Here is a 19,283-nt window from a genome sequence, read left to right on the forward strand (position 1 = left end):
AAAAAAAAAAAAAAAAAAAAAAAGGAGGGATGGTGGTTTATCAGGGAAAACACTGTCTGCTCACACGTGGGATCCAGAAGGGAAGTGACATTTATCTACTTGTTACTAGAAGGGAAGTGACATTTATCTACTTGTTACTGTTAATAAACCACCGGCAGCCAAGCTACAACTGAGATGTTGCTATTGTACAGCCTGAGCTCCTCGGCATACCAGTGTCTTTGTCTGGCCAAAGAGCAGTGGTCAGTGAAGACCGGAGTGCACGTGCTTCCCTAAGAGGTGCCCTGCCCCACAGGCAGCTCAGGGAGGAGTTTGCCGCTCTGCTGCACTGATTTCTATCCAGTTAATAAACCACCGGCAGCCAAGCTACAACTGAGATGTTGCTATTGTACAGCCTGAGCTCCTCGGCATACCAGTGTCTTTGTCTGGCCAAAGAGCAGTGGTCAGTGAAGACCGGAGTGCACGTGCTTCCCTAAGAGGTGCCCTGCCCCACAGGCAGCTCAGGGAGGAGTTTGCCGCTCTGCTGCACTGATTTCTATCCACAGGGCTCCGGCTGCAAGTCAGTGACGCAGCCCCCTGGAATTGTGCGAGTCTAACTGTTGGGCCGAATGTCCTAAACTTGACCGTCTCCTCTGGACAGGAACTGGAGGATGGTTTATAAACCATATTGAGGCAAAAAAGGACCAGAATCATCTAGAGAGTTGAAAAGCATAGGTGTGTACGAGTGCATAGAGCTTCCCCTTTCCTCAGCTGCAAGAGAGACTGTGGAGACAGACAGATGTGTTAGACTCACCAGCAGTCATGTTCTTATTCAAGCCAAACCTGACTTTTTTGGAGCTGGGCGTCTGCAGCTTGTTCGGCTGTAAAGCAAAACAGAGACATGAAGTAAGATTTCTGAGGCAATGCTACGAGTTCTTTTACCAGCATCCCATCAGAACTGATGCAAAGCAGCCTACTTGCTTCATTTGATTTACAATTCCCCCAATCCTCTAGCACTGAGACAGCACTGTTTTTCTAGCCAAAACCAAACATTCCACTTGTACAGAAATCACATACTGTCCTTAACGTCATTATGGAATTCAACAAACAAGATATTTGTGTATTAAATACACTGGCCTCACTGCACTCAGGCTTCAAAGTGCAAGGAGAGCTTGAAAACATATGTTAAGAGATTTTAAAAATGCCTACGACTCATGTTCTGAAACCCTGGAGTCATGTGTGGCTGTCTTAAAAGACATGCAACAGCACTTCCAGTTTTATCTGCCCGTGTGTTGTGGTTTAGCTCCAGCCAGCAACCAAGCACTGCACAGTCGCTCCCTCACTACCCTCCAGTGGGATGGGGGAGAGAATTGGAAGAGGAGAAGTGAGAAAACCCGTTGGTTGAGATAACAACAGTTGAATAATTGAAATAAAAAAAAATAGTGTTAATAAATTGTAATGAAAAGGAAAATAATAAAAAGAGAGAGAAATAAAACCTGAGAAAGAAAAGTGATGCAAATGAAAAACAATTGCTCACCACCAACCGACCAATGCCTGTCCCGTCCCTGAACAGCGGCCCCTCCACCACCTTCCCCCCTAGTTTATATGGTAAGCATGCCATCAAATGGTATGGAATATCCCTTTGGTCAGCTGGGGTCAGCTGTCCTGCCTGCGTTCCCTCCCAGATTCTTGTGCACCCCCAGCCTCTTCGCTGGTGGGGTGAGAAGCTGAAAAGTCCTTGGCTAAGTGTAAACACTGCTCAGCAACAACTGAAATGTCAGTGTGTCATCAACAATATTCACATCCTAAATCCAAACCACAGCACAGTACCGGCAACTAGGAAGAAAATTAACTCCATCCCATCAAAACCAAGACACCGTGTTAGGGAACTAATGCAAAGTGGAAAAGACAGCACGAATGAGGCCATGAGTGAGGGTAGAGACCTGTGCCCAGCCTCAGCTGCCATCTGCGAGAGCACATTACCTGCATGGCTGTCCTGGTGGAAGAGACGGTGCTTCTGGCTTTCCTGAAGAACACTGACTTTGGTAAAGATTTTTCAAATTTTACAAAATCACTTCCTGATTTTACCTTCTTCTTCTTTAACAGTGATAGAGCAATGCTACTTTCCTACAAAGGAAGGGAAGATAAAAATTGCTCTCAGTACAAAAATACTGTTGTTAACTAAACCTAGTACAGTGATCAGTGCTCAGAGCCTACCACACGCAGCTTCTGTAAATACTGCCACAGCTGAGAGAAAGGTAGTTGGTACTCATATAAACTAACCGTCATGGTTAACTCTCAGGAGGTAATTTTGCCATTAGCATGGCTGAAACCAGAAGTTTAAGTAGGCTCTGAGCTGAAATAGGAAGGTCATTGCAAAGCAAAGAAGGAAGAAGTCATAATACATTTGCCTGGTCGGTCAGAGCGCAAAGAAAGATGTTTTATACATGTGCCTGAGGCCGCCTTACAATTGACCCAGCTCTCCTTCTCACAAGTGCCGATTTTTTTTTCCTTGCCCTGAAGCAAAATCTCTTCTGTGGTACCTCTGGATGCATAAGATACACAACTAATGAACAAACCCAGCTTTAGGCTAAGATGGGGATTTTGGAGAATAACAAGTGGAGTATGACGCTTGCCTATACTCTCAGAAATCCAGCTGTTGTGTACTGCTGCTACTTTGCTGCCTCAAATTCATACTGAGGATTGCCACTCCAGGCAAACCCTCTCTCCAGCACAAGGCAATTCTTAGGACCCATATTGGCACTGCCACTAATGAAGTGCACCGCTCCAGAGCTTTCCAACCTGTTGTCTGTGGACCCCAGATACCTGTGGACTACTGTGAGGGGAAGTTCAGCTATGCTCCACATCACCCTACAGATGTGAAATTCCAAAAGCAGCTTGCAGCCAGGCTGTGGACAATGTCCAGGGGATATGGCCTCTTGTGATTTGAAAATCACTTCTACTTTAAATAAAGTGAAAGGTGTAAATGTCTTTTAGCGTTCTGAATTCTGGAGACAACTGTGAAATTATGCTGAACATCTCGTTTTTTTCCCCTCCTCCTCCTGCCTGATATTTGAAGCTAATTCTTTGGGGGCGTGTGTTGTCATTGAAATCAAGAATCAAAACATGCCCCTTACGATTTCTAGGCACAAGACCAGTATTACATAACTAAACCCAGGAAATAACATGTTATTTCCCAAGCGATGAAAACAAAATTAGAAAAGCCTAATTTCCTCCACATTCATGCATTTTAGCTTTACCCTGCCCTCTTCTTTCTTATACCAATACTGTCATTCTCCTCCTGACTCACCTCCGAAATTTCTCTCCTTGTCTCCATCCCCCTGCTCCCACTCAACACAGACATATACACACAGCTACCTGGACTGGGCAAGAAACAGCAAATGCTGTAATTTCATTGGAATTACACACGGGAAGATCGGCCCACTAGCCCAAGCACTGACCGGCCTGCCAGCCAGCAGACAAGTGCTGGGGTCATGCTGCTGCCTTTCCCTCAGTGGCTACACTAACTTGTGCCAGCAACTAATTTCTGTGATGCCTGCAGGAACATCAAGTCTACTGCAGGTCTTTGAACCTGTTGGTCAGTGGCAGCAGAGTTTTACAAACAGAGATGGGGGTGGCATAATCATATTTTCTTAGAAACTAAGTTTTTAATGAGAAAGAAAGACGAGGTATGCAACACGGAATATTTAAGTAACAGGAGACAGAGCCAGTTCATACTTGGGAAGCCCTGCAGTGAGAAAAATGCAGTTTGCATGCTGGGGAGAGAGAAATGTTTTGGTTCTCCCCGCTCAGTACTTTATCATCAAAAAATAGAAAATGTCAAAGCTATGTTAATACTATTTACATATGTTTCAAAATGCATTTTCCCCTCCCCTGCACGACTGTTTCATACATGTGTTCACATATGAGGCTGCACTACTCAACTACATCACAATTTTCAAGTTAAACAGAGGTGAGCCGATAGCCTAGTAACATGCACTTGAAAATGGATTTGGTTTGTATTCTGAATCTCATTTATGCTTTATGAATTTTCTTTCCACCAAAGTCAGACTGTCAGCAAGACTTCCAAGAATACAGTTGAACCCTTAAATGTGTTCAGGTGAATATATGCAGAGGAAATGAGTAGTTAAAAGAATTCCAGTGGCAGGAGAGGGAAGAACCCCTGCACTCTCTCTTAGCCACGCTACCAAAAATATATAGTGCAAAACGCTTCTCCACTCTCAGATCACTGAGCCAAATCAACCATATTATACTTACTACCATGAAGAAAATGGGTGTGGGAAAAAACTTAGCTTGTTCCCAAACTGCAAGACAAATTTTTGGAGAGGCCTATGATCAGACCTTCCTAGCAAAAAAACCCACAGCACTGCTTTATAAGGAACTGGACCATTCATAAATGTGATTATAGAGACAATGATGACATTGAAGGTCACAGTGCCATATTCTCTGTTCACTTTTTCCCCAAAGGCTTCCCCCGTATAGCACTAACAATTTGTTGAAGATGGAGATTGAGCTAGCAGAAGAAGCCACTACTGGAATTGCTGTGGGCAATTTCACAAGCAGCTTACACTAATCTCAGTGTGTGCTGCCGAAAAAGGGGTGTTCCATCTTCCCACTCTCATCCCGTTGCCAAAATACACCCTTTGTGAACACGCTGGGAGCTCAACCAGAGACCCAGAGCAAAAGAATCATTAACCCAGGGATCAATAAAATACGAAACAAAATGAAGACAAGAGACAAGCCCATACCCTAACAAGCCAAGTTACAGCTCGATGAGTTCTTTCAGCTGAGCAGCTGGCAGAGGCTTCAGTGTTGTTGCACAGGAGGGCGCAAGACTGTGGCGGTGGGTGTGGATGTTTAGGGAATTGAGCCCTTTTTGGTAACCATTCATGATGACATCAACACAGAGCCTGCCCACAGAGGCCCAGACCCAGAAAGCTAAAGCCAAATTTGCAGAAGAGGCTGTCGGGTCATGAAGGTGGCAGAAAAAAAGAATAGGATATACGTACCCCTTTCCTGCTTTTCTTGCATACAGTCTCCAGAACTCCATTGTCTGTGAGAGAGTTTAGCATCTCTTTCACTTTTCTCTTTTTTTTCAAGGTTTCTGCTTTCTGGCTGGAGACTTTCACCCCTTCCAAACTGACTAGCTTTGTCTTCATCTTCAATTTGACCTTTCTGGAGGGTGCAGGTTCAGAGTCTGCACCTGCTGACAGGGACCCCAGCAAGCCCTCCTTGTGGGATTTCAGGTCGGTTTGCAGCAAAAGAGCATCCCCATTCACCAAGACAGCCCCCGCTTTCTCTTTCTTTTTCACAACCGTAGGAGTTAACGGTGTCATAGAGGGGCTGACATCCCCTGCCCCACTGGCATTAGCTGGTCTCTTCCGACAGGCTGGTTTTACAGGAACATTTTGCACTTTCGGATTCCTTTTCTTCAACTGACCCTTTTTACTCTGTTCGGCGTCAGTCGGACGGTTCTGCGCAGAGATACTGTGATTTCCTTTGGTGTCAGTTGCTACGTTTGTGGTCTCATTTGCCTCATTTACTAGCAATTTCTTTTTCTTCCTTGGATTGCTATTTTCTGGCACCTTTCCTTGGCCAAAAACATTAGATCCAGATGTTTCAGCTATTCCCTTCTCACTATTTCCCCCAGTTGTTCCAGAATCAGCACCTGGCCTGTTCCTCTTCTTCCTTTTCTTCTGGGGAAACGATGTCTCTTTTGCACTTGACATCTCCTGTTCATCCTCTAAATCCACCCCAAAAAGAATGCCACATAACGCAGATGAGAAACACAAAGGTACTTGCAACAAATGAATTCTATCCTATTTTTTCCTTTTTTTTTTTAATTTTTCTTTACTTTTAAGACAGACACAACAGTTTTACTACTGCAGCTGGCTGGGACACCGCATGCCTCTGATGCCTGGCCTAATTAATATTTTTGCTGATCTTGCCTTGCCCCTGCTAACATCTAAGCCATTCCCTGTGACAACCCTATTTTGTATCCCATTATTGCTAGAAAAAAATTATTATTACCCCCCCTCGCCCATTAAGCCCATCGGAAGGGCAACTCAGGGGTTCAGCATGGTGAGATGTCTTACGGTATGACTGGGCGTGTGCCATGCGACTATAAGCCATGATGCTAGGGATATTCGCACCTGGTTTGCAGTAACTCTCTTCACCTTTCCAGAAAGGCCCCCAAATTCCTGTATTCTAACAGTCATCTTGTTTTAAGAAGACTGACATGTTTATGTTTGCCCACAGCAAACAGAACTGCTCAATGGAGCAGTGCAAAGGGAAGAAACTGCTTCCAGTTCTGCTTTTGATTTAAACTTTTGAGGTGATGCTTGCCTCAAAATTGGTAACAAAACTCCCAGTGCTTTCAAAGAGACCTTAACTTCACATTTGGACGTTACCACAACACGATACAAATCATCACATCCTGAACAATGGGTTTGCCTTCTTCACAACAGCTTCCATCTGATACTTTGCCAACTTACACAAGTGACTGCAGACTCTCTCTATTCCAAAGGCTGGTCTTGCCTTACCTTCTGCTTCTTCCAACTTGTTTTTCTCCCAAGGCTTGACAGCTTTTCTCTTTCGCCTCCCCCTGCTGAATTCATCATCGTCTTCATCTGTGGAAACATCTTCGGGAATATCCTGGGGGAAGATTCCTGTTGAGAAGGAAGGATAAGGTATCTGAAAACTAACAGGTCTACTTCTATGAACATGTATGCTGTTCATACACAGCGCAACTCCCACAGAAAGGAAATCAACTCCTTGTTCTCCACTCCACCCAAAAGAAAATCATACGAGTGATTACTATTTAACTAAAAATAATCATCTTTCATTTAAGGACAAAGTACGGCGTGGCTCAAATTGTGAAGGAAGTTTGGCCATCTCACCAAAACCATGTAATGTGTCTTAATGAGATTAAAAAACCACAATCCAAAAAAAACCCCAAACCCCACCCAAAACAGTATTCCTGAAATACACATTAAAAAAAAAAATATTTTGCAATACACATTGATTTGGAACATTATACATCCTTCAATGGAAAGAAAATACTGGCGCTGTATGCTGCTCAGTCCTTACCTTCTGCTAAGTCCTGGAACCTGGAGGTGTGGGAGAAAGGGAGAGAAGCAAAGAACAAAACAGTATTACTCGTTTAGTACCAATAATAACACTAGCAGCACAGTGTCACTGTATTTACTATGGTTTTGTCAAAATAGGAACACTGTATTTTGCACAGGAAGTTACAAAGAACTTACTCCAGAACAGATCTGCCTCAGAAATCTAAGAACTCAGACCAGATTACTGGATGTATTGAGAAAATAGCGATTTAACACTTCTCCTGTATCTGTAACTTGCATCACAAACAGTCAAATGTCACATCCTGCAGTACATATCCATCCAGTGCAGATACAGCTCAGCTGGCTGCAGCTGTCTAGCACCAAGGAGCAGCAGTAGCACAGGCTTCAGGGACCTTACACATGTCACCCAGGGCTGTGAGACAAGCCCGTTCACCAGGACAAGCCAGGGTGGAGAGGAAGAAGGTAGATTTAGATTAGATATCAGGAGGAAGTTCTTCACACAGAGGGTGGTGAAGCACTGGCACAGGTTGCCCAGAGAAGCTGTGGATGCCCCATCCCTGGAAGTGTTCAAGGCCAGGCTGGATGAGGCTTTGAGCAACCTGGTCTAGTGGAAAGTGTCCCTGCCCATGGCAGGGGGGTTGGAACTAGATGGGCTTTAAGGTCCCTTCCAACCCACACCATTCTGTGATTCTAGGAAAGCAAAGTAAAAATTGTCGAGGACAAGGTGGCACATGCAAAGTATATTTCAACAGCACTCACTTCTTGACCAGCTTGTACAGGCGCTTTCTGTTAAGGGAAGGTGTATTTTTCTTGCTCGCCAATTCAAAGAGTTTGTCAGCAACAGCCTTATAATCAAACTGTTGGAGGAAAGTATGATACAGCTTTTCTTAGTTAGTTTATTCAGGCAAGATGACCCAATGCAACTCATGTTATCAACACTTCCCACACCTCTTCCTTTAAACCCAAGGTATTATTTCTCTGTTGTAATTTACACCCCCTTCACACATGTATACTGAATTTTGCAGATGGCTGCTTCATTAACAGTACAGCTGAATTCAGTACCACTTTCTTAAATATTCCTAACCCTAATTCTAACTCAAGGGAGAAGCCAACCAAGTTCAAAACTCCTGCAAATGCTTAGCTAGATATATTTGAAGTGTGTTATGTCCTAATTCCTGCTTAAAAGCCAGGTACATGAAATATATCTACTTGGCACATGTGTTTGATGGGTGGGTCTGTCAAAAAGCACTACACTGCACTGGAAGCGGGCCTAAAAAAAAGCCAAATTGCAACACATTACCCTCTCTCCTACGTATCCCAACATCCATTACTTTTGCTCTTATTGTCCATGAAACTTGTACGGTAAAAGCCAAGTCACTGTGGGTGGTGAACAATCGGCACATTTCTCAACTCTTGAAACAGGAAGGGAGGAGCAGAAAAAAGAAGGCATGGCAGAGAGGAAAGAACTCAAGAATTTAGACATGGATTTCTTTCCTTAAAAACTACTCACAGAGTACACACTGCATAAATATCACCTTACATTAAAGCAGAAAGAGATTAAACTTTTGTAACGTTTATCCGATTAACACCCTTTACATCTGTAACTCTTGAAAAGGATGAGAAAAAAGAAAACAGGGTTGGAGTATCAATAGCAGAGCAAGCAAGCCACAGACCTGAAGAACAGTCCCGATACCATCATCAGCATTTTCAGAAACATCCTCTGTTTTTTCAGAGCTCTGCAGTGCTTTTCTGGACAAACACCTGTCTGCTGTTGCAAAAAAAGACTGAATATTAATGTTTAGTTTATAAAAATTGAGACAGAACACACTACTCTGACAGACAGAAGAGCAGGTGCATTTTTCTTTATGTGATCTTGTCAGCCCGGACTGATTTACCTACTTTATGCCATCATTATGCAATACACAGTTGTGGCATTATCTGAGCCCCTTTTAAAAAATTGCCTCTGTATCAGAGTTTATCTGGATTAGAGAAACCTCCCTTGAATTTTTAAAAATTTAATATCTTCCACAGAATGCCCAAAACCTCATTTTCTTCAAAAATGTCATGGGTATCCAAGAGCCAAAAGCCAGATGGGGTTATCATCTAGCACTATTGCAGAAAGCCAATATTGCCTGCTTATATTTGTAGAGAGCACTGATTTTTGTGGCATGTTCTTTTGGAGTTGCTTTGTTTAAGCACATCTGTAGGGAAGACAGGAAGACACAATCATCCTCACACCACCTTGAACAGGTGTTTGACTGGTTCAGAACAGAAAGGCATTTTTAAGAAACAGATTTTTAAATCTCAGCAAGTGTTACCGAGGCCATTTAGAACTTCCTCCTCACGTTTGGTTTTAAGCCCATCCTCATTTTCTTCTTTGTCTTCTTCAGCCACATCCTCTTCATCACTGTTGCTGCCCAGTTCTTTCATGAGGTCCTCAATGGCGTAGGGGGACTGATCCACAATGAGCTCAAAGATACCAGTGGCTATGGCATGCAGTACGCATCGGCTGTGTTACGAGAGAGCAAGGATGAGAGGCAGAAGCATACACACCCTCCCCTCTCACATTAAAAACACGGAAATTTGAAGGACACTGGGAAAAAGGGTAGTAACGGAGAAAGTGGAAGAGCATCTAGCTCTCCAGATGAAGAAAGCAAATCTGTTAATGTCCTAAGCAGAAATCCTTTAAACAAAACAGTATCCTGACAATGTTCCCCTCTTAAATTTCACTGTGTTTATATGCTGCTCTATATCACACTGCAACAACAAAGAATCTAACCAGCTCAGCTGCTCTATGCACGTTTAAAAAACCCCACATAACTGAAAAAACCACCATCAGAGGTTGATATAATTCTTATAAATGCAAGATTATCTATAGCTTTGATAAACACAAGTTATCTTCAAATGACTGCGCACATCATTAGTAAAATATCCTTATTTCTCTAGATTCTGACGTTACAGTATGATTCTTCTTCAATATATTTATTAACACGTGGAGTATTATATGCAGAATTTCTTAATTCTTAAAAAACACTTAGGCTTTCATTAAACTTACTCCTTTGATTTGGCAGCAATTTTGCAGAAAGGCTCAATGAACTTGAGGTTCTGGTCTGCTGTGAGCTGTATGATTAGAAAGACAAAAGTAATGAGTACAGTGAATACTGGCTGTGTACACTCAAATTCCTCAAACGCTGCAGAGGGATCATCTTCAAGAAGTTAAGTCAAAGTCTTTCAGCATATTATCTAATTCTAACTGACAGGAGTATCCAGTGACGTTTTGTTACTACCGCTACCACTAACTTTCAGATATTCCTTGGAAGTATTATAAAAATGTTGACTGCTTTGCAGACTTTAATCTGCTGAGTGCAGAAATATAACTAACCTCCTTATTTTAGGTACAGAAACATGAGGCATAGAAAACTGATATAACTTTGAGCACTTTCACAAAGAAGGTCTGTAGCAGACATGAGGAAGATCTGGGTTTCTCTTAACTGAACTGCTTGGACAAAAACCCTGTCAGCTACAGTAGCACTAAAGATAAAAATCCTTCCCTAAATTCACTTTATGAGCATCATCTGTGATTTCAAATAGTCTAGGGGAAAAATTCCCTGTGCTTCCTGTGAGTGGCTTAGCCACAATTTTGTGACTGTGGAGCTCCATGTGCAGGCAATTCTCATGTGTAGACGTCTTCTCTCTCACACTCAGCAATCCAGAACCACAAAAGCTGCAGGCAGGATTGCTTTTGATACTGACTGCAAAGAATCCAAAGAGAAAACTGCTAACAGCTTTGTCCATAGCAAGGAGATGTATCAGATGCCAGAAACAAGGGGAGGTACATGAGCAGAAGCCTGGAACCAAGTGTGGGGCGGCAGACAACTTGCCCTAGTGGAGTCACAGGAGATAGACCCTTTGGAAAGAATTCGGCAGGGACGGCTGCTGTAACAGTCTTTCTGTTGCTGTACAACTCTGCATCACCATAACATCACCCAAAATTAAGGGCAACAGCCAGATACAGCAGAGAAAGACAAACGTCATCAATGAAACGAACAACAGGAGGTAGAGGGTAAATTGCTGAAGGCGCAGCCAATGAGGTCTGAAGCCGACAACAAGCAAATAGCCGGCAACTTTGAAAGCTCACTTTCTTCCTCTATTTAGGAGTTAAACAACCAGCCAAGAGCAGGCTATACGTCAGTTTCTGCAAAAGCAAAGACTAGCAAACACATTCACACAGGGGAAAAGATGTTAAGTCCTTTCTGTTGAAACAAGTGAGAATGGTCTAACTTTCTATCGCTGTTTCTAGCCTCAATTCGGAGCAGTATACCAGCACTCTGGAACTTCATAGAAACCACTACAATCTCACTGTCTACACAACGACACGAATAAAAGTAAAACCATAAATTGTAATAGGTCACTTTTTTCATGCTTATTCAATGTTGCTGTGTTACATTTAAAACTCTTACAACATACATAATCTAAAAATTGTGTTACTTCTAAAATGTTACAACCTACAGTTAACCTGAACCAGGAAGAAAATTACAAAATATTTTCTAACCTCCTTTGCACCAACTTTGGCCAGTTCATCCAGATAGATATCAATGAAATGCAACTTTATCCCAGTGGGAGCATTGCTGCCCGGGTCCATAACTTCTTTCATTAATAGCTTCAGAAATGGTTCAATTAGACTGGGGAAAAAAAAAAAAAAAGACAGGAAAAAAGGACGAGATATTAATATTCAATTGCTCATGTTCTATTTGCTTTGAAAACAAACTCTGGTCAGTCACAGTTTTGCCAGTTCTTTAAGACAGGTATCCAACACTCAGAGAGAAATCCAGTGACCAATTTTCACGTCTTAAAGAAAACTTTAAAAAAAATTCCATCCATAATCAGAACTCCTTATAGTTTAGGTGATTTTGTAGCATCAGACACTCCACTCAACGCAGTTCGCTACAGTGAAAATCACTATTTTAAAATTCACACTTTAATTTAGACTGAAGTTTATTATGCCATGTGATTAATGGGCAGGAGAAGGGATTCTGCCATTAGAGCAGGGTGTTCTGAGGGCATGGCTGTCGCATTCATCCATCCCTGATGGGCAACATCCCATACCCTTCTGTTTTACGAGATGATTTTAATTTTGGTGCGGCTCAAGTATTACATTTAATACTGATCATTCTCAAACTCATTTCAACTGTGAAGACTTTGCCTTTGTTGGAGCACATTATCCACTGTCCCTTAGAGCAAAACGATGACGCTGAAGAACAGACCAAGGGCTAAGCCGGGCATAAAAAAAATCATCATCCCAATAGCTCAAGCCAGAAGTGACTGAGCTGTGCACAAGTAGGAGCGTGGCTCTGTTCTGTTACTGTGGGAGTGACATGGCTCAGGCAGACATGCTGTCATTGCTGCATCTAAGTGGCACTAGGGCGATTTTTTCTTTTTTTTTTTTTTTTTCCCCCCGAGGCCTATCTGTGCTACCTTTCAGGAAAGTATGGCTTTGTATACTCCATGCTTTCTCCCCTGGTGTTCTGTGGGAACTCTGCAAATTTTGCCCAGAACGAACATTTCCCATTCCAAAGAGAAATGAAAGCATTCCAAAATGATTATTCCCAATTTACTTTAATATTCCTTTCTTCAGAAGCATTTTAAAAGAAAAGAGAAAGAGAAGACATGCTAGGCAGCTTCTAGGCTCCACCTAGGAGGGAAAGGCAGCTCTTGACCTCACTTTTCAAGAAAGGGATCATGATCCTACTCTTCCCACCCCTCCTCCTCTGATGGTGACGAGCCTCCAGGCCTTCCTTCCACTGAGCTGGAAAAAGGGAGGCCAAAGCCACAAGAAACCTCATCAGGGATCAGTTTGGGTGACCACGTCTCTGCCATGGGTATGTGTGTGGAAGAAGGGCTTTGGCTTTATCAAACCTCCTCCCACACCTTCTGTTCCTGTCAAGAAGCATTTTTATCTCTTCAACCTCTGGGCCCTTACCTGATGCAGAATTAAGGTAGGACAGAGGGGATGGGGTGTACTTTAGCTTTGCATTCCTATTTTCATGCCTGTCCACATTCCACATTTCAGAAGGCAAGACAGAGAAAGGACAACCTTAACACTAGGTTATCAAGCACTTCTAATTAAAAGACTTCAAGCTCTTCATCAGTTTAAACAAAGTGGTACAAGAGCTCTACAGAGCAAGATGATTTCAATTGCTTCCCATCTGATAGAATAGGAAAGAAATACAACCAAACCCACTGGTGTACACAACAAACAGGAAGCCAGTTTACATTTCTAAACTACGTATCACTAAGTGATCTGAAGAACACTCAGCCTGCTAAGACGTCATGACAGCACCATCTAGGGAGAGAAAAGATCTACTGAACGAAAACAAATTTGATAAAGGGAAATGGGACAACCTTTTTCTGATGCAAGTTCATTCAGAAATCTGCTTACCTTTCATCCCATTCATTTCTTTTCAGCACTTCAAAGGACTGCCTCAAAATCATACGCATTAGCTGCAAAGGACAAAATTTGTTATACATGTTGTTCATGAAAACAGATAAAGGAGTTACAGTAATATGAATAGACTTCTTAGTAAACCTCTTCGGGGCACAAGTTAGAAAGCTCCCTCATATGAACATTTTGACAGACTTGCCTGTCATGTCAAGCAACAGAAGGATGCTGTAAAGCCTTAAAGACAATAAACTATTTTCACATCCTTAGCCCAGAAAAGTCCACGAGCAGTATTTATATTCCACACGGAAATCAATGAGAAACATCACTACATTACAAAGAAAGGCAAACAAGAAAGCTGGCAGGCTACCATAAACCGTCATAACTCTTAGATTTGCAGTGGTGAGTGACAGCCTTTAAAACAAGTATCTCTTGCAATGCATCAAGCAGACAGTCGCTTCTCTTACAACGTACATAAATGCACGCGCAGACGAAGCTGCCTTCCAGCACACCACCACACCTCTTCCCGCAGAAAAGATCTACAGGAGAGTTAGTATGTATTACCATGTAGTACTTATCAAGCCGCAGATGGTCTATCCCATTCCATTCACGGTTCATAGTTTGCCAAAATGTCTGAATGAACAGGTGTCCTGCAAGAGAGTAGAAAAAAACATCTGCATGGCTGGCACAACGGTGTGTTTTGCTAACCTAAAAGAACCTCAAGAAATCACTTCAACGTCAGAAAGGGCTGCATTGCCCTAGGGATTTGCCTACTGAGTGGGACAGAGCTATGGGAAGACAGGCTTGAGACACGTACAAGGGCAAGTCACTTAAACTTCACAACAACACAAGAAAAGGCATGCAGCTCATTTTAAAGGCAAGTGTAATTACAGGGAGAGCTTTGTGTGTATGAAACACAAAATAGATACAAGTTAGAGTAAAACATCCACTCTGCACTCATCTCTACCCATGCAAGTTTTTGGCACTGACTGAGCACTCCATTTCAAGTGCTCAGTCAGTGCCATAACTTGCATGGGTAGAATTTTGAATTCTGAGGGCTCAACAGCTCCTGAAACTTTGAATACTGAGTGCTCCAACAGCTCACGAAACTAAATTAGTTTAGAGAAGGAAATACACAGAACAAGTAAATCTATTCAGAACGGCAAAGTAAGGGGACGAGTTTGTTTTGCTACCCAGCCTGCAGCATGTCACCTATATGACCCCGGAGAGACAACGCTTCCCCTGCAACAACCAGAAACAAACCCGCATCGCATGCTTCCCTTAATGCAATCACACACACCAGGCAGACAAACAGCAAAGTAAAAAAAACCTGAAGCAGCACCCCTTTCTGGCTGTCTTGTCTCTGGCACTGTGACAGCGGCCTCAAAATCACCAAAGATCAAAGTACCTTTCAAAGTGTGACATAACACAACAGTACTTACGAGCCTCTGTATTATGAATCACCTGGATAAGCTGTGAGATATTGCCTGCCAGTTCTTCCTGGAAGTAAATAAATATGGTTAGGATAGCATGTTTCAGAGCTTGGTCTCCTAACTAAACATGCAACCAGAAACCAGCAAGAAGTACGAACATCATGAAACATCCCTCAGAATTATTCTCTTAACAGCTGCTTTACTACTACAGTTCAGTTACCCTTCCACTGGGATTAGGTCAGTGGTAAGAGAAGACTCAAGGGTATCAAGCTCTGTTCATCTCACCAGATCTCTGCACAAATCATCTTTTTGACCTCTGACAAAATTAAATGAGGAGGAGAAAAATCCCATTTATTCAAATTAACAAATGATGTAAAACTTTTGGGGCACTGTTTTCATATATGTTAATTGTAGGTGTTTATCTCTCTGTGTGAGATAAACCTTGTTCATGCAAACAGACAAGTGATTTGAAAACTGAATAAATGAGGTTACTCAGATTTGGTACTCCAAACCCGGTATCTTTTTAACGTATGGAGACAAACTGGTAGTAGTTGACAGAAGTCAGCCGTAGAGACAAAGCAGTAAAGGAAGTGCCGCTGAACTGACAAAGCAAAGGAAGCGTGAAACTTGGAAACGGGGCTAACTCAAGGCAGCAGATATGTTGTAGTTGCAGTTAATGGCATCCTGCTGTTCCTGCTTGAGTTCCAACAAATCACTGCATTTTGTAACGGTATATGTGTTTTGGTTCTGGGTTTGGAAGGTAAACAGCTACAGCTGCCACTCAGAGGGTGACTCCCAACATGATGCCACTGAGGCTTCTGTTCATGTGGTGAGGATCACCGAGTTAGTCACCTCTCCTGCATATGTCAAGTATGAGCAGCAGGGGAAGGAAAAAAAAACCCAAAGCTGAGCAAAACTCACTAAGGGAATTTTCGCTATTCTAAATCAGTATGTCCCTACAGCACATTTTAGGGGAGACCCACTCAATCAAATACAAACTCAGTTACTATACCTGTAGCAGAGGTTTATCCTGCATCCACATACAATAGAACAGGCCCTTCCATATTTTTAGCATTTCTTCCTGTCTGAAGCCACCTATGGTACAGAAGAAGTCTCAATGAAAAAGAAAAATTCCATGTTTCCACCAAAATGTCTTCATGCAGTTGCCTCTATTCCCTGCTTTCTTCTTTGTTTTTGTTATATTCTCTTCAGCAAACCTTGGTTCCTACTCTAAGCACTAATTGGAAGGCAACTCGGTGTAGTTCTTACTTGTAAGGTTCTATCTTCTTACAGTAACCTTCTTACAGTAAGGTTCTATCTTGAATCAAAGGAACACAGATTTCATAGAAATCACAGATGAGATGAATACTAAGACAATTCTGATAAATCCCTCTGGCTTATTTTTAGCATCAAGTCTGAGAGATATTTTTAATGAGGGCATCATAACTAATTTTGCAACAGAGGTCACGTGCAAATCCTCAAGCGTAACTGGCAAGGCTTTTTGGTTGTTCTGAAATGAAGCCACACTTTACCAATAGTTTTGTTCCTTACTAGGGTTTGTTTTGATAGAATAAGCTTCTAGTCAACCAGTTCATTTGTAAATTAAAATACATAACCCAAGGGCCTGAGCAATCACAATGAAAATGCTTTCCTTACAGTTAGTCCTGAAGTATGGTGTCTGAATTTTAACAGCAAAGAATATTTTCACTATTAACAGTACAAAAATTCACATTCTAGTCAAAATCACACATTACAGAAGGGAAGTACTGCACAGAAAATAAAATTTCACTATATTCATGACATCAAATACACTTCTGGGAAGGAAAATTATAATGGCATACTGTTATAAGGTAGCGAAAAAAAACTACTACAGCTATTTTCAAACTATGGCCTATTAAGTACTCTCAAGTAATTTCAAGAAAAACTGCGTTCGAAAGTTAATCATCAGTAAGCTCAAATTTGCTCCAAAAAGGTTACTGTTACTTTTGAAAAATTTTCAGTGGTCTGCCAGTCAAAAAGCCTAGTTCTAAATTAAGTGCCTCCTCTTTGGATCAAGAAATTTGAAAGCAATTATCCCTACTGCATCGCTCTCCATTCAGACACAAAATTGTAAACATTTTAGTTGAATTGTCTACCATCACGCTTGGTTAGTAAGAGAGGAAGTAGAGCTGGGCAAAGGAAATATGCAAAAATGCTACATAGGAAGCAGTATGTCTAGTTAAGTAAGCATTAATTATAAATTTAACTTGGATTTGGCAGTAATGTTACGCTTCAGTATGAAACACTGATTCACCGATCTAATATTCATTGAAATATTAAAATTAATGAAGTTTGCTAACAGAACTATATGCTACACACGTAGCAGTAAGAAGCAGGCTTAACCTCACACACAGCACTGACTCTGCAGAGGCATCAGGCTTATGCCCAGGGGATGTCAGCTGCTGCCTATAAAGATGGCTGAGGAGTTCCTCGCCGTGTCTAGGGAACACAGAGTTCCATGGGGTTGCTTTTCATACATTGTGGGCTTTTTAAAGAGTCCCTAGGCAGTCCTTCGTCCATTTGACAAAGGACCCTGACCAAAAGGTTTTAGAGCAAGTTTCTTATCCTGGTCGCTCAGAAAGTACTTTCAAGACTGTGTCTCCTGTTTTTCAACTTTACGTGCCCTGCTGTCACTGTTCACAACTGGCAAATAACAATCATCCAAGCAAGGTTATTTTAAAACCTGAATCTACTGTATTAGCAACCACAGTGCACAAAACTGAAGGTTTTCGCTACATTAAAGCTACCTTAAAAAAGATTTTGGTTTTAGGGCTTTGGTTTTAGGGTACGTGCTGTCCCCACGTACGGTGCAGGAGCTTGGATTAGCAACGTTGCAAACACTCACTGAAGATGTGCTACTTTAACGCAAGTCCTGTTAGCCTTTCTGTCTGAGTTATGCAGTTTTCACACTGCTGTCGTTAAAATGGTTGCAATTTTTCCCATTCTAGATAATCTAGATCCATTTCAGTGGAAATTACATCAATCTGGGCCCAAGTAAGCGCAGCTCCGTCAGACAGGAAACCACCCAGCAATCTTACCTCTTTTAGTCAAAGTTATTTTTATTTACTATTCTTCCAACAATTCATTTGCCAGTGTCTCCCTCTCTAAAGATATCCTCCTATTACCAGCCAAGTACAGCATGCTCTTCTTCCCCTTCAAGGTAGCTAACAATAAAAACTAAAGAAGGACCACTTCCAAAGAATAATGTGCTCATCCAAGCTCATCTGCACACATGACCTCAGCAGTGCTGTGCCTTCCGTACAGTTTAACTTCTCATTGAAAATTAAGAGCTCTAGCTCTTCGAAGAAGTTCCCCCACTGTGACCTCATTACTCAGCCATAGCACAGACCATTCTGAGCGGTCCTGCCTACCTGTGAAACATATGACTGACAGGAACGTCAGGTGAACTCCACCACCTCTTTCAGAAGTTAGCCTTAAAGACCATCCAGTTCAAACCCCCCTGCCATGGGCAGGGACACCTTCCACTAGACCAGGTTGCTCAAAGCCTCATCTAGCCTGGCCTTGAACACTTCCAGGGATGGGGCATCCGCAGCTTCTCTGGGCAACCTGTGCCAGTGCCTCACCACCCTCTCCAAGAAGAACTTCTTCCTGATATCCAATCTAAATCTCCCTGCTTTCAGTTTAAACCTGTTACCCCTTGTCCTGTCACTACAGGCCCTTGTACAAAGTCCCCCCCAGCTTCCTTGTAGCCCCTTCAGGTACTGGAAGGTGCTATAAAGTCTCCTCGGAGCCTTCTCTTCTCCAGGCTGAACAAGCCCAACTCTCTCCGCTTTTTTTCACAGGAGAGGTGCTCCAGCCCTCTGAGGAAAGAAGCTTTCAATACCGTCAGTATTGCGGTAACAGGTAACCCAGATAATCTAAATATGTAACAGAGAATCGACTGCAATTATATCAATGCTGAAACACCCCCGAGCTTTCCTCAACTCTTTCCAATGCTCTTGAGTATCAGCCACAGAAACAGGCAACCACCACCTCACCGGGAGCACAGCAGAAAATAAAACCATATGCTCCATATACTGGGCTGGGTTCAGTCTGGGTCAGCTCATCGGTGACTTTACGTCCCATTCGTAGGAATGAGCATGTGAGCTATACGGCTCCGCTCCCAGCAGCAAGACCCCGGAGCAAGCGGACCCTCCCCGAGTGCTCCATCTCCCCGCGCCTGCCCGCGGCCCCGGCACGGGAACTTTATGAGCGAGGATCCGAAAGGCCCTCTGCTCCTCTAAGGGCTGCTGGCAGTGGGTCGCCCAGGCGAATACTTTCTGTGAT

At 42.6% G+C, this 19,283-nt stretch overlaps 1 protein-coding gene across 1 annotated transcript in view; it reads right to left on the reverse strand.

Annotated features, from left to right (window-relative positions):
* Positions 1-16,047, reverse strand: part of LOC104512086 (ribosomal RNA processing protein 1 homolog B-like) — a 17,161-nt gene extending 1,114 nt beyond the window's left edge. Inside the window, exons 1-14 of the mRNA XM_010154935.1 lie at positions 15,970-16,047; positions 14,967-15,024; positions 14,089-14,174; positions 13,525-13,586; positions 11,638-11,767; positions 10,141-10,205; positions 9,431-9,594; positions 8,759-8,850; positions 7,845-7,942; positions 7,087-7,106; positions 6,540-6,665; positions 5,007-5,740; positions 1,960-2,103; positions 791-857 (exon numbers count right to left, since the gene is read on the reverse strand). Of these exons, the coding sequence (XP_010153237.1) occupies positions 791-857; positions 1,960-2,103; positions 5,007-5,740; positions 6,540-6,665; positions 7,087-7,106; positions 7,845-7,942; positions 8,759-8,850; positions 9,431-9,594; positions 10,141-10,205; positions 11,638-11,767; positions 13,525-13,586; positions 14,089-14,174; positions 14,967-15,024; positions 15,970-16,032 (1,909 nt within the window). The 5' untranslated portion in view covers positions 16,033-16,047. The remainder of the gene's footprint in view (positions 1-790; positions 858-1,959; positions 2,104-5,006; positions 5,741-6,539; positions 6,666-7,086; positions 7,107-7,844; positions 7,943-8,758; positions 8,851-9,430; positions 9,595-10,140; positions 10,206-11,637; positions 11,768-13,524; positions 13,587-14,088; positions 14,175-14,966; positions 15,025-15,969) is intronic.
* Between the last annotated feature and the right edge of the window lie 3,236 nt (positions 16,048-19,283).

The sequence above is a fragment of the Eurypyga helias genome, unplaced genomic scaffold, assembly GCF_000690775.1.
Source record: "Eurypyga helias isolate BGI_N326 unplaced genomic scaffold, ASM69077v1 scaffold15257, whole genome shotgun sequence".
Taxonomy (NCBI): domain Eukaryota; kingdom Metazoa; phylum Chordata; class Aves; order Eurypygiformes; family Eurypygidae; genus Eurypyga; species Eurypyga helias.